This window comes from Misgurnus anguillicaudatus, chromosome 15 (assembly GCF_027580225.2).
Source record: "Misgurnus anguillicaudatus chromosome 15, ASM2758022v2, whole genome shotgun sequence".
NCBI lineage: Eukaryota > Metazoa > Chordata > Actinopteri > Cypriniformes > Cobitidae > Misgurnus > Misgurnus anguillicaudatus.
Genome location: NC_073351.2, coordinates 4,857,313 through 4,872,383, shown reverse-complemented (window position 1 = coordinate 4,872,383; position 15,071 = coordinate 4,857,313). Strand labels below are relative to the sequence as shown.

The 15,071-nt window shown below is 35.5% G+C and overlaps 1 protein-coding gene across 1 annotated transcript in view; it reads left to right on the top strand.

Moving 5' to 3' along the window:
• Positions 1-14,734, top strand: part of LOC141349805 (deoxynucleoside triphosphate triphosphohydrolase SAMHD1-like) — a 143,979-nt gene extending 129,245 nt beyond the window's left edge. Inside the window, exons 16-21 of the mRNA XM_073853972.1 lie at positions 123-285; positions 3,316-3,377; positions 3,761-3,921; positions 11,848-11,975; positions 14,149-14,208; positions 14,685-14,734. Coding sequence (XP_073710073.1) covers positions 123-285; positions 3,316-3,377; positions 3,761-3,921; positions 11,848-11,975; positions 14,149-14,208; positions 14,685-14,734 — 624 coding nt within the window. The remainder of the gene's footprint in view (positions 1-122; positions 286-3,315; positions 3,378-3,760; positions 3,922-11,847; positions 11,976-14,148; positions 14,209-14,684) is intronic.
• The last annotated feature ends 337 nt before the right edge of the window (positions 14,735-15,071 follow it).

The following is a 15,071-nucleotide window of genomic DNA, read 5'->3' as shown; positions in this document are numbered from 1 at the left end:
AATATTTTATGAATGTTTTATTTAGTTTGTGGTCTATAAACTTACCCACAGACATCTGCTGGATTTCCTGGCTTCAGAAACATTGCTCAGCAGCTTGTGTTTGTTTTTTTCTTCTGAATCAGGTGTCCAGTCTCAGGCCAGAGAAGTTTAAGGAGACTCTTGTTAGGGTGTACTACAAAAACACTAAAAAGAATTATGAGGAGGTTCAGCAGAGTGTTGAGGACTCCTTTCATGAGTGGTGCCAACAAAAAGATATAATTGACTCATCCAGTAATGACTCACTAGGTAACTCATATGTTTTTTGTTTGCTTTGTGTGTTACCAAATGTCATTGTCAGTAGTTTTTGCTTCAGCACATAGTCAGGAAGGTAATTATACAGTGATTTTGCCAGTTGTGTCTCAGCACACAGTCAGGAAGATAAAATAGACTGAAAAATGTATTATTTGTGTATATACAGTGGATTTACTTTAACCCTTTAACAGGCAAGAGGGGAAAATGATGAGCAAAAAATAATAATAATTTCATGTCATTTTATACATTATATATGGACTTATGCAAAAACATATTCAGTGGAATTTTAAAAATATTTGATATTCAGGATTTTATGAGTTGTATCTCTCAAGATTAAGGGATAAAAAAGGACAAAGTCATCAATATAAATTTTCTTTTTTATTTGCAGCAAAAATTATGTAATTCTGGTTTGTTCAAAACATGCCATACATGTTTTCATCCATTTTAAACAGTGTAAACAACAGATTTACAAGTAACAATATTTGTAAATAACTAAATGTAAGTAGGCCTAACTAAGAATGAGCAGTTCTTAATGCCTTCATTTTTGGGAGAATATTTCACATGAAGTTTCTACTCGACAGGTAAAGTTTGTCATGATATTTGGAGAAATCCATTTAAAATCACTGCTAGTAAAAGTTGATGTAGCGATGCTAGCCCTGGCACAAGTCACGAACCATGCAGACATGGTAAACATAAGCCATGCCGACAGCAACTTGTAAACAAAGTGTGCATGAGAAGAACTAGGCTCGTGCATGCTCTCTCTTGTGCACACGTTTAATATGCATTCCCTCTTGGAAGCAGGTAAAGTGCTGCGCAATTGCATTTTTTTTTTAAAAGAGGAGAGCGTTTTTTTCTAAAATTCGGGAAAATCTTCCGCTATAGCTTTCATTTTCAACTACCTCTAAATGTAAAATATAACTGTTTCATGCAGAGGCCTCTCATCTACTGAGTAAGAGGATGTCTGACATGATTATTTAAATATAAGTTATTTCTTGTTTTTATTACACTGTTGCACTGTCACAAAAACTTCATCTTCATCACTTTTTAGAATATGAAGAATTCATTGGTATCTGTTCTATAACTTACATCCCCTCTCTACTTTTATTCCGTCTACCATAAAATGAGCTAGTTGTGAAACAGTGAAAGAAAATATCCAATTAAAAATATTAAGATGGATTCCCCTAAATATACTAATATCAGTTGAAATTGTATCATTTGTTTAAATTTTCAACTCAAAATACAAAGATGGTCAATATTGTTGTTAATCTCTTTTTATACCCCAATCTGGCAACAAATCTCAGGGGATACGTATATTTAAAAATGTGCTAAATAACAATATGAACAACATATACAGTAACTTAATTTTCTTCTTCAGCACCTTATAGGAGCATTTCACCCGTAGAAACATTAATCTTTATTGAAAGTGGGTCATATTTGTAGTTGAAATGTAACATACACTTTGAATTTGGTGCCTATTTGACCAAGAAAAGGGGTGATTGTAGTCTCACCCCCTCAACAAAGATATTGGACTTCCTTCTTTCAGTGATGCAAAATTATGATTTTTACATCATTGAAAGAAGGAAGTGCAACACTGAAATCTGTATTTCTCCTGTCTCAGCGGCAACTGAGAAAATGATGCATGACCATTCAAAATCATGACTGGGGTTCTAACTATACACAGCTTAATGCAAATGGGTGAAGTGTCCCTTTAAGACAATGTTCACAATTAATATTAGCAGTATTATTCTTTTTTACAGAAGAAAAGTTAGATTAATATAATTTATTTACCACAAAATCTGACTGTCCTGCACCACCAGTGGCAATGTTGGATTTAGGTCAGGCCCTTAATAAAAAATTAAGCAAATCAAGTGACCCACATACTCAAGACCGACCAGGCTAAGATAAGTGATAAAAGGATTTGATGAAAAAGTATTTTTTATGCCCCAAACAAGACACTGGAGAGAATATATCTTGCGATACACTTTTTTCACTCAGAAAATTATGGTAAATTTAAGAGGAACTGTCAGGTAAAAGCTAAACACATTATTAGTAACTTTAATTAGAAATTTCTAGGTACATTTATTTTGGAATTTCCAGTAAACTTTACTCACTCGTAACCCAGATAGCAGTAAATGTCACTTTTGCACCCACAATTATTATTTTATCAAAACAAACCATTATGGTGATCAGTGTTTGCTTTTGGGCTCTTGTCTTTTGTCTTTAAAAGTTAAAAGGCTTTCTTTAACTGTCATTATGGTTTGTTAAAATACATTTGCAAAGAAAACTTTCTTATGAATTGGTGGTGATGTGAAGTTGACCAAACTACTGATGGTGATAGTGGTATGCCATTATGTAAAATGTGTCCTACCAGACCTGTAATGCTACAATAAGAGGTCAAAAGTGTGGTTTAGCCATCGTGTTCTTAAGAATCAAGAAAATACACTTAACTTTTAAACTACTGTCTCAATCAAACACATAAAGACATCAAGAATCAATATATGAAACTCAACAATGGTGACAGTCATCAGAAGAAAGCTTCATGCCACAATGCATAGTACTAAACTCATTCTTGACTTCCATCATGCATTACGGTTGATTTGTTTATCCAAATTATTTTAATTTGTAGGATGAGTGTCTTAGTCTCAGTGAAGTTCCCTCTTTGTCTTTTCCCAGTACTTTTGCATTTGCTAACTATACATTTACACTAGTTAAAAATGATGCGTCCTTATTTATTAACATATTATTAGTTATTTTCACAACACCAAAAATTAAAGCAGCAAAAGTGAAAAATATTGAAACTCTTGTTTTGATGGTAAAATGGAGATGTGGTTGCCAGAAACCGATGTAAAAATATACCAACATGGAATGACTAAATTCAATGAATATTAAGGTATTTTTGTAAATGTTTTTCATGGTTCTGGTGTTACACAAGAAAAATATTTAAATTCTTTTTTCAAGCTAAAACCAACTTCAAATGTACTGTATTTTACACACTACACATCTAAAATTACACATCTTTTACAGACAAGAAGAAAAACAAAAAAGACCAACAGAATCTCCCAAACAAGACAAACATTACATATAAGGTGAGATTTTTTTCTCTTTGGATAAACTTTCTCCATGCATTGCGGCAGATCATAGTGAACACATAAAGAGAATGACTGATTATTTAACAGGTGACAGTCTCCAGTCAAAGCAGGCCAAGTAATAGATGCAAATACAAAAGCTCTTTTAAATCCTTTCTTTTATAGTATTAGTTTGTGCCACTATAAATGATATATTGTACATACTGTATAAATTAGTTCTAACTTCAGACCCTGCCCAACTTATAGCAATGCCAGAATAAAAAAACTCTGAATTTCCTGTTTGATTCAGTTTTTAAAATGAATTACTAAAATAGTACATTGTTTTTCTTTGGTCATAAACTGTGTGTCAAGCAAATATATTAAAGTTATTTTATGTCATGTAGATTTTCAATGACTCTATTCATGGTCAAATTGAGCTGCATCCTTTGCTGGTGAAGATCCTAGACACACCTCAGTTTCAGAGACTGCGACAAATTAAACAGCTGGGAGCAAAGAGTTATATCTTCCCAGGAGCCACACATACACGCCTTGAACACTCTATTGGGTAAGATTTGTCACAAGTTTCATTACTAACGTCTAAATGTTTTTTTCTATAGGATGGTTAATGGTGTAGTTTTGTCCTATTTCATTTTTAAATGTTCAATTTACAGTTGATTGTGTCAGATTGAGGACACCAATTTAATGTTTTTAATCACTCATCTAAACTATTGCCACAGTTTATTGTGTATCTTTTATGCAATAATAATTGTTGATACATTTTTATTGTACATTTTAAAAAGTGCTTTTTGCCTGTGTCACTTGTTTTAACAATATACCCTTGTTTGAGATTCTGAGATCTGTGCTGTTTATCCTAATAATGATTGCTTTTAGCATTTAATGTTAGCATTAGTGTTTTCAAGCAATTTAATGAACATTCATCATTTAATCACTTGCGTTTCCCAAAAATACACATAATCCATTTGCATACACCAGTGGTTTAAGTGCAATTTTGAAGTCACTATCCATTTAACAAGTGCAGAAATGTCACCTTACACAAAAATTAACTTAATTAATAAAATGTATGTATTTTGATTGCATATAAAATTTCCATCCATGTTGATTACAAACTTTGTATCCAAACAAACGAATAAACTATGTGATTTATATGTATCAGTTATATGAAACCAGTACAAATGAAATTTATGTTATAATATTACTAAATTCAATGTGTTTTAAATTCCTAGGAAACACCCAGATTGACTTGAATCCTGTTAGATGTTGAGGTTTTTTTTAATGTTTAGTTACCATAATAGTAAACAGTGTTTACTATGATTGTTGGGTTACTGACCTTTAATTTCATAGCCTTTTTTATGTGGGATATATCAAACAAGCCAAGATTTTTTTTCTTGTGATGTGGTTTATTTATTGATGGTTTTTGAAATCAATGTGTAGCAGTATGAGTGACTGATATCATCCACGGTTATAAGTTTCATGTGCCTCAACTCAGGGCCACGCCATAAGAAAAATCAAACACATTGGCTGCGTTCCACGTTTTAGACACGCACTCGCGAACTTCCCTTAACACTTCCCCTCGGGGGAATCCATGTCGCCATTTTGAAGTGCTTTCCACTTCGTCAAGTGAACGAAGGAAGTTAATATGGAAAAACCCTCGCTCTCTCGATTTTGACAGAGGGAGTGAGTCTACTTCATATTTAAACTTCAGGCAGCTTCATATACCACAATGCAACACTATTGTGACGTCACTTCAGCAGCTCGCGCTTCGCACAGTTCAAATGATGGAGGGGGCGGTCTCCACTTTCCATGTGATCATGGGCTTAGGGCGATCCATTTGAACCTACTTCAAGTGTTTCAGCAGTAGTGTGCACTCATACAATGTAAGCAATGACGTACATCCGAGTGAACGAGACTGAGGGAAGTTAGTGAGGGAAGGTCATAAAAAATGCACTGGAACACAGGGCTAGTTTTCTATGAGTATACGCACACCGACGCCGACAGGTGGCACCTGTCTGCGGCGCCCAGCTACGACTCAGGAAGTTGCTCAAATCCCTGTTGCGCCACAAAGTGCCACTCACATTGTTTAACATTAAAAAAAGATTTAAAGATACCTCCGAGTTGTCCTAGATGCGACGCGGCGCTGAGCTGCGTGTTCGGTGTGCAACCCTTTTTACTGTCAGTCATGAGGAGCTTTAAACATTAGTGTCAGACAAACAAACACAGATTTCAAGAATCAGCATATACAATCATTTTATTTATTATACAGGAGAGGTTAAAAAGTAACATTAAGATACAATTTAAACTAAACTAAAGAATATAAAACATATAACACAATTTACAAAATGAAAAAAAAAACACTTTAAAACACAAGCTAAACAGATACAAAAAAACAACAACAATACAATCAGTGGAAACAAAACTAGGGCAATTTATAAATGATTAAAGAGTACAGGTGTAGGCCTATGTCTCTTTGAAACATATGATACAGTTGATGGTATTTCTCTAATGTGATGTGGAATATCATTCCAAATGTATGTACAGTGTAAAAAAGAAATTGTATGTACTATAAAAAAAATTTTAAAAGTTATTTAAAAATTCCCTGTGTGACGCGCTGTAGCCATCACACCTGGATATTATGCACAGCTATTTCATGTACTATGGTTTTAGATCAAGGCAAGGCAAGGCAAGTTTATTTGTATAGCACATTTCATACACAGAGGTCATTCAAAGTGCTTTACATAGAGATGAGAAACAATGTATAAGAGAAAAAAAGTATGTAGAAATAAGAGACACAAAAATTCAAAGATACATGAATTTAAAATATCAATTAAAAGAAAATAAATGTGATTTTAAAAGTGTGGAAAAACAATAAAACAGGAATAAAAGTATAAAACAGTTAAAAATAAGAATAAAAACAAGAGAAATAGAAAATAATTAAAATAGTGCATATATAATATAGTGCAATCAGTTCAGACGCAGCATAGTGCTCATTCAGTAAATGCATAGCTAAACAGATTATGTTTTGAGTCTGGATTTGAATGTGACTACTGTTGGACCACATCTGATTAGAGTTGGGTCCGAGTCCACCTTTGTCGAGTGCGGGTCAAGACCAAGGGCTCTATTTTAACGATCTAAGCGCATTGTCTAAAGCGCACAGCGCTACGTCTAAATGGGCGTGTCCGAATCCACTTTTGCTAATTTAACGACGGGAAAAATTGTTTTTGCGCCGAGCGCATGGTCGAAAAGGGTAGGTCCTTTTGTAATGGGAGTATTTTGGGCGTAACGTGCAGTAAACGAATGAGAGTCACAGCTCTCATTCCCTTTAAAAGCAAGTTGCGCTGGCGCTATGTCTAATCCCTATTTAGATGACGGACTTTGTAAACTGAAAAACTAAGCGGAGGAAGAAGATCCCCAGTTTAAGATTAATGTTAAATAATTGTGTTGTTTTTCACTTGTATTGAAATTGTTACTTTTTTATTAAAACCTTTAAAACCCGTTTTCTTTTAGTCATGGAAGTAAAAAGCAGGCTTGTAATTGCTCTAAATGTATGGCTATCCAATATCATCAACAAATAATTTACAAGTATGTAAGATAAGGTTTGTACTCTAAAAATACTTTATTTGTAACAAACAGGAGATAAAGAAATTACAAACGGCTCTCCTCACGTTTCAGCACTTTGGACAGCGTTTTTTTAGCAAAGAGTTTTTTTAAGCATTACTTACAAATGTTTCTCATCTCGCCATATCCACAGCTACATCATATACAATAAATCCGTGAGGTAGCATAAAAAAAACATTTAAAAACAGACGCATTTGTTTAAAGCAAAGCATTTATTTACTTATCAGGCTGCAGGTAAAGCAGCTCTTTGCGCCTTCTAACGTCTCATAATTACTCCTCATTTATGTCCAAGAGACTCAATAATAATCTTTTACATTCAATCCTTTAATCTTTCATATATTTAAAAGCATTTTTGTGCTGCTGCGCATTCATGTACTTTGTGATAAGCAAACCCGCGTTGTCCTCCCGTTTATAGGCGCATTTTACTAATGCGCTCTTTAAATAACATAAAACACATTGCGCCATTGACTTTAGACTTTAGAGCAGGTTTTTGTTGGTCAATGGCGTAGTCTATTTTAGTTGCCTCAAAATAGCAACGCGCCAACAATGCGTCTGAACACACCTCATTTTCAGACCAGAACGCCCATGGGCGCAAAAGGGGGCGCAAATACATTTGCTATTTAAACAACGCGGCGCTAAACGTGAAAATTAGGGTGGAAACTAGCGAAAGACACTTGCGTCGCGCATTGCGCTGCATTGCGCCGGGTGTAAGATAGAGCCCCAAGTCCTTAAACATCAAGTCCGAGTCCAAGTCCGAGTCCAAAAGGGTCCGAGTTGGACTTAAGTCCGAGTTCTTAAAGGCCGAGTCCAAGTCGAGTTCACCCGAGTCCAGAAATTAATTAAATTGAAAATAGATTTTTTGTATTGTAAATTGTTACTTCCTATTAAAACTTTAACCTTTCAACCCATTAAACCAATGGCAATATAAAAATGTAATAAAAATACCTCTATTGCATCTTGTCATTGCCATTGAACATTTTTATTTTATGTCAACTACTTTTCTATCAAAAATGATTTAACAGAAAAGAAAGGGGATATAGAGCTATCTTCTTTTTACCAGATGTCTTGCAAATAAATTCTCTATGATTTTCGTAAGTAAAACAAATTATTGCTGACTTTGAGGACATCGTGCTAGCCACCCTGCTGAAAAAAACAGCATTGAACCAGCATAGGAATAATGCTGGTCTATCCTGGTTTAGCTGGTGGTCACCAGCATACCAGCACCAAAACACAACATATGCTGGTCTTGCTGGTATGACCACCATGGGATGCTGGTGCTAATGCTGGTTTGGTGCTGGTTTAGCTGGTGCTAATGCTGGTTGTGATGCTGGTTTGATGCTGGTTTAGCTGGTGTTCACTAGCAAATCAGCACCAAAACACAACATATGCTGGTCTTGCTGGTATGCTGGTTTTTTCAGGAGGGCACGCATTGATGTGTGTGATGTGTTTGTCTGCAAGTATGATGCGACTGGCTGCTGTAAAATAACAGGAGGGGAGACGGTCCCGTACACACTGCATATTAATTCGGTTGTCACTTCACCTTTTAATGCTTAATCCTGTTCTGTACACACACACACTTCAGTAATTTACGGAACTCACAACGGCATTCTACAACCGAATTATCTCCTGCAAAATGCAGGTAGTGACAACCGCATTAACAGAAACTCTGCACAGTGTGTTCATAACCAAACTGAACAACTAGTAGTTAATACTAGTGTTTAAACGTGCATAATAAACATGACAGATCTCTCTTCTGAAAAAATTAATTCCTAGAAGGGGAAAAAAGTCTTCTGTATGTGCGGTTTAGAAAATGACAGAGGCACGAGGTTTGGTGACTAGTGTTGCCTGATCTTGCACTAAAAAAACAGCGAACAAGAAAAATCCAATAATAAACTGAAATAAATCGAAATGCTTTACTTCAAAGATCAAAATATTAGGACCGGCACCTTCACACTTTATTAACACCAAAAACTTGATCGCTTCATGAGCCAAAAGCCATAAACGGTTAAGCGCCAAAACGGTATTTACGTACAAAAAACCCGAGGACCTGGCAACACTGCAAGACTGCGCGCTGTGAAGCAGCCTCACAAAAGAAGCATACAATACGCAAAACCAAGACAGAGGTTTATTGCAAAACACAATGCTGTTAGATTATTTTGGTCAAAGCTGTGAGTGATAAGCATGCGAGACAGCAGAACGTTGCTATGGTTATTTCTGTGTCAATCATCACATTTTCAAGAGTGAGTCTTGTTCCGTACAGACATGAAACGAACATTTAGGGGATTCACTCCCGCATTTAAATGCGGTTGTCACTCCCGAAAGTTTCCAGTGTGTAAGAGACCACTGAGACATTAATTAATTTCTCATCTCAAGTTTATGCTGGTTTTATTGTTATACATGACGCGGACTCGACTGTAGGCCTACTCGGGATATTTTCCGAGTTCAAAATGTCCAAGTCTGTGTCAAGTCCGAGTACAAATTCACCCGAGTGCGTGACAAGTCCGAGTTCATTCAAAATTGGACTAGTACCCCAACTCTACATCTGATCTCTTCTGGAAGCTGGTTCCAGCTGCGACTGGCATTTGAGTAAAGCTTTGAGTAAACCCTTGGTATTTCTAGCTGATGTGATCCTAATGATCTGAGTGACCTGTTGGGTTTATATTCAATGAGCATATCAACAATGTATTGAGGTCCTAGTCCACTGAGTGATTTATATACCATTAATAATACTTTAAAATCAATCCTAAATGTAACTGGTAGCCAGTGTAGCGACCTGAGGACTGGTGTGATATGTTCATATTTTCTGGTTCTGCTCAGAATCCTGGTAGCAGTGTTCTGAATGAGCTGGAGCTGTCTTATGGTCTTTTTGGGAAGGCCAGTGAGGAGGCCATTAGAATAATCCACCCTGCTGGTGATGAAAGCATGCACAAGTTTCTCTTAAGCCGTTTCTCAATACCAAGTACACCAAACTCGGACTTGTGTCCTTCGTAGTTCGAACTTGCAAGTTCAGACTCGGAAGAACGAACTCCTGACGCGAAATGCATTCTGGGAAACTTCGCTGTCATAAGTCCACACAAGTCTCCTCTGATGCATCTTCGATAAAATGGGCGGATCAAGAACACATCCGGGGATTTTATGTGAACTTGGGCTTGATGCGAACTTTGAATTGGAACAGTACTTGGGCCGCGACTGATGACGTTTCACAAGTCCACAAGAACGCAAGTACAGACAAGAACGCATATTGAGAAACGGCTTAAGTCTTGTCTGGAAACAAAGCATCTAATTCTTGCGATATTTTTGAGATGATAGTATGCTGATTTAGTTATTGCTTTGACATGACTACTGAAACTAAGGTCAGACTCCAGAATCACACCAAGATTCCTGACTTGATTTTTAGTTGTTTGACCCCTAGCGTCAAGGTATGCATTCACCTTGAGAACTTCATCTTTGTTTCTCTTTGTTTAACTGAAGAAAGTTTTGGCACATCCAACTGTTAACTTCATTATGAGGTCTGACAAACCTCTTAACTTTTAACTAGTTGCATGGTCGAGTTTGTGATTGTGAACCTGCAGCAGCTGATGCAAGGATTCTAAGCGACAATTGAGATCCACTTGAACGAGTCAATGATGAGTTAAAATAGAATGATCAAACATTTATCCAAAATCCACAATTGATTCGTATTACAAACAACAAGATTTTATCTTTTGGAGTCAGATAAAACAACCTAAATTACGTAATGTTGAAAAGTCATGGATAAGTGCCGGAAATGACCGAACGTGCAAGGATCCTTCTGCTATATATTAAATTTTTTCCTTACAACCATCATCTACAGGATCCTCTATAAAAGGACATGACATTTTATTAATTAGTCTTAGACAGTCTCTGCACCTAAGTATATCAAATTGGCTTTGGTAGCCATTTCAATTACGGTTAAAATGTTTTTGTCAAAATTTTAGTGGAATATATAAAATATATAAACCACTAAGTTAAAATGACTTGCACTGCGAGTTTGATAATAATATTTTACATTGTAAGTAATAAAATGTGCACAATGACTGAATTTACTTAACCCTTAATCATTGTTCAAAAATGATACGTTTTTAGTGTTTGGGGTTTGAAACTATAAAATTATATATAGTTTTCCATATAAAAATCTATATTTCCTTATGCAATCACTCTTTAAAAGTTTGCGGTCTATCAGCTGTTGCTCACTCACCACAGGTTCAATTCAGCTAATCAAATTCTGAAAAAATGTTAAGCAACCAACTTATCAAAACTGTAAAAACTGGATCTTTTCTGTTTTGTTTAAAAGAATAGCTTATCCTTTTTCCATATTAAACTATGTTATTACTAAGAAGAGTTGATACATACCTGTTAGCCCCATTCATTCAATGGCACCACCCAGAGACAAAGCCAGAAGCCACCAAACACATCAACGTTCCTCCCATCCAAGACGAGTAGCCACACAAGCAAGTTTGGTGGTACAAAACAAAACGTGCGCTTTTCTAAGCGGATTTAAAAGAGGAACTATATTGTATGGCAGAAAAGCACTTTTGGGAGTACTTCGACTCAGCGCAGTAACACTCTCCCTCTTCCTCTCATTATGAGAGGGAGAAGGGGAGCAGATTTTTCAGGCAAGTCGAAGCACTCCCAAAAGTGCTATTACGTCACACAATATAGTTACCCTTTTAAATCCGCTCAGAAAAGCGCACGTTTTATTTTGTGCCACCATACTTGCACATATACTCATAGAGGGATGTATCAACTCTTTTTTAGTTAAGGTAATAACATAGTTTAATATGGAAAAAGGATAGACTATTCCTTTAATATTAAATTATAATTTGTCTGTCTGTTAAAGGATATCACATTTAGCAGGATGTCTGGTAAAGGTTCTTCAAGAAAAACTGAAGGATCAAGGATCGGATGAAGTTATTACTGATGAAGACATCTTGTGTGTGCAGATTGCCGCTTTGTGCTATAATTTAGGTGAGTGCCACATTTATTTAATTACATGTGCACACTTGAGCAAAAAAACATTTTAAAAATCAAATAAAAATCTCTGGATCCATTTTTCTTTTACTTTTTTCTTTTTGTTAAAGGTGCTCTAAGCTAATTCACACGTTTTAGACCATAACATTTTTTTGTTACAAACAGCAAACATCTCCTCACTATCTGCTTGCTGCCTGTCCGCTGATCAAACTGTAAAAAAACCCGATCTCTGTAAACAGCCCAGCCTCCACAAACTGCAATAAAAACACAGTGGCCAAACCTACACCAGAAATGATAACAAAGTGTTCCAGTCAATAAACGACAAGAAGAATTTGGGGGTGGGGGTTGGGCGCGTTCATGAAAGCACGGAAGCGAGGGGGAGGGGGAGGACGTCGCACAGATTCGCTTAGAGTGCCATTAAATGCAAGTTCATAAAACAAACAACTTTATTGTGTTTGTACTGATCCAATATCTACAAATCTATTGTACGTAACCATTTTCAGAAGTTAAAGAGCAATATTGTGAGGTGTATAATTTATTATCAGGTGATCAGTTACTGATAACAACACCTCATCAATGTTGAGACACCTGTGATCCTCATTTACTGAATAGGTAGAAATCTGCCCACCCAACAAAAACTTGATTTTGTTGAAAAGGCATTTATAAAAATATATCACCCTACATCTAAATTTGGTTGAAAAGTGAAAGATAAAAAGACATCACGGGTAGCACCCAACCATTGAATCAATATGAAAAAATATGTTGCATCTCTTTTGAAATGGAATCAATTTCACTTTTGCACCGGCATTTAATGTTGATAAACATTACTACCTTATATAAGCCCAATCTGATCCAGAAAATGCAGATGATCAAGCTGATCGATCAACTTTGTCAGGGCAGCATGAGCAGGACGTAACAGATTGGTAAGGTAAGGATATTAAAACATGGTAAATGGACTGCATTTATATAGCACTTTCATAGACCAATGGCCATCAAAGGCACTTTACATATTGTCTCACATTCACCCATTCACTCACACACCGATGGCGGTGTCAGCCATGCAAGGCGCCATCAAGCATGTCGGGAGCAGCTGGGGTTAGGTGTCTTGCTTAAGAACACCTCGACACTTGGTCAGGTGGAGCCGGGGATTGAACCACCAATCTCCCTATTTGTAGACAACCTACATGAACCACTGAACCACTGCCAACATAAAACCAAATATGCATTTGTGATTGTAAAAACGACAAACATCAAGTGCTACTCGCACTGCACAAAACTCACGTTTGAATCATGGTTTAGTCAGTACTAAATTCTTTAAATATGAAAACATAGACTACTTACAGGCTGTGATCAGAATCACTTTTTATGTTGGCTGAACATTTTTGGAAGCGTAGGGAACTTTCAAGAAACGTGCTCTGGAAAGTGTTATGCGCTCTGCTCTGCTCTGTTGTTTTTTGGTTTTCTGTGTTTTTACCGCGTTTCTTAGAACTTTTCTCTGTTAGCTGGGTTATGTGCTCTTTCTAGTTCTTTGCTCATTTGACATGCATTTAGATTTAGATGACTCCCACCATATGGGCAGCTGGACTGATGCACCTGGACATGATTTTATTGGTTGTTTAGAAACAATGGAAAGTGCACATTGGCTGTGATGTAAAGAGTTGCAGACACTATGAATGGAACAGGGGAGTTTGTGAAAAGTTCAAAGTGTTGAGTTTCAGGTTTCCGGTGCGCTACTCGTGCCACTGCTGCACATGATCATAAGACAAAAATCTGGCTATCAGAAAAGAAAGGAGAGGGAGAAAAGAAAAAGTAAACCAAATCAGGGTAAAACAACTCCTCAGAAGTTTCTTTCTAAAGAGAACAAAATTATTTAAGTGAGACAGGTATTGCAGATCTATATAAAATATAGATGTTATAGAGGTTACAGTCGTAACAGAGTCTTAACTGTTTTGTTGACTGTTTTTTTTTTTGCCTTGGGAAAAAAACATAAAATATAAATCAACTTCTAAATCTGATTCTTGGTTTATGGTTGAAACAATATTTGTTTGTTGTTATGGTGTACATAAGCTCAGCCATTATGGGAAAAAAGAAACATAGTATAAAAAGATTACTGTAAGCAAAAAATGTCAGATAAACCATGAAAAAAAAACCTTTTTGTTTTCTGTTAAAGGTCATGGACCATTCTCTCATTTGTTTGATTTGAAGTACATGCCTAAAGTCCTCAAACCTAGTAAGTGACAGAGTTTCTCACTTTTGGTGGATGTTCAATTAAGCGTAACTCATTTAATAATTTGATAATTAATTATTTAACAACTTGTTCTATTGAGTTTTAAAGATCAGTTTTCAAAAACTAAAATAAATTGATAAATTGATACAGTTGAGGTTTTTAGTGTTTTATTCCTCTATAATCTTATTTAGTCAAAATTTTTGTTTTTGCTTCATTCAAAAAATGTTAGCTTATCAATAGGTTTTGGCCTATTTTTCCATTTTAGTAAAATTTAGACTGCTATAAACAGTTTATTAATATTATTATTAAATGATTATGCATTTACTTATATTATCACTTTTCTGTTTGAGAATAACTTTCCAAAAAAGTTAAACCATTAGTAGTGTATGTTCATTAAGTTAGAATAAGTTTATTTTAAAATCTTATGATATGGTCTATATCTTAATATATAAACTAATGATGTTTTATCTTTTTGTTAGATGAAACCTGGAAGGTAAGCATCAACATTGTCCTCTCTAAATATAAATAAATTACACAAGCTACGGAGCCCTGTCTCAAAATATTAATAAAGTGATGTATCTACACTTATTTTATGGATTTTCTATTGCCCCATTCCGATATACCAGATGACATTTTTAAATATTGGAACCGTTATCATTAACTTATTCCCTGCCATTGACAAGTTATCTCCTCAATTAAGAGAAAACTAAATGTTTTGATAGTCGTTCTGAATCTCTAACAAAATTCCTTCACAAAAATACAATTATTTCAGCTTTTTGCTAAAAAAAATATGTATTTTTGAAGAAAAATACCCATATTTAAGAGTTTATAAACAGATAAAAATAAAGATAGTATGAAACTTTTTT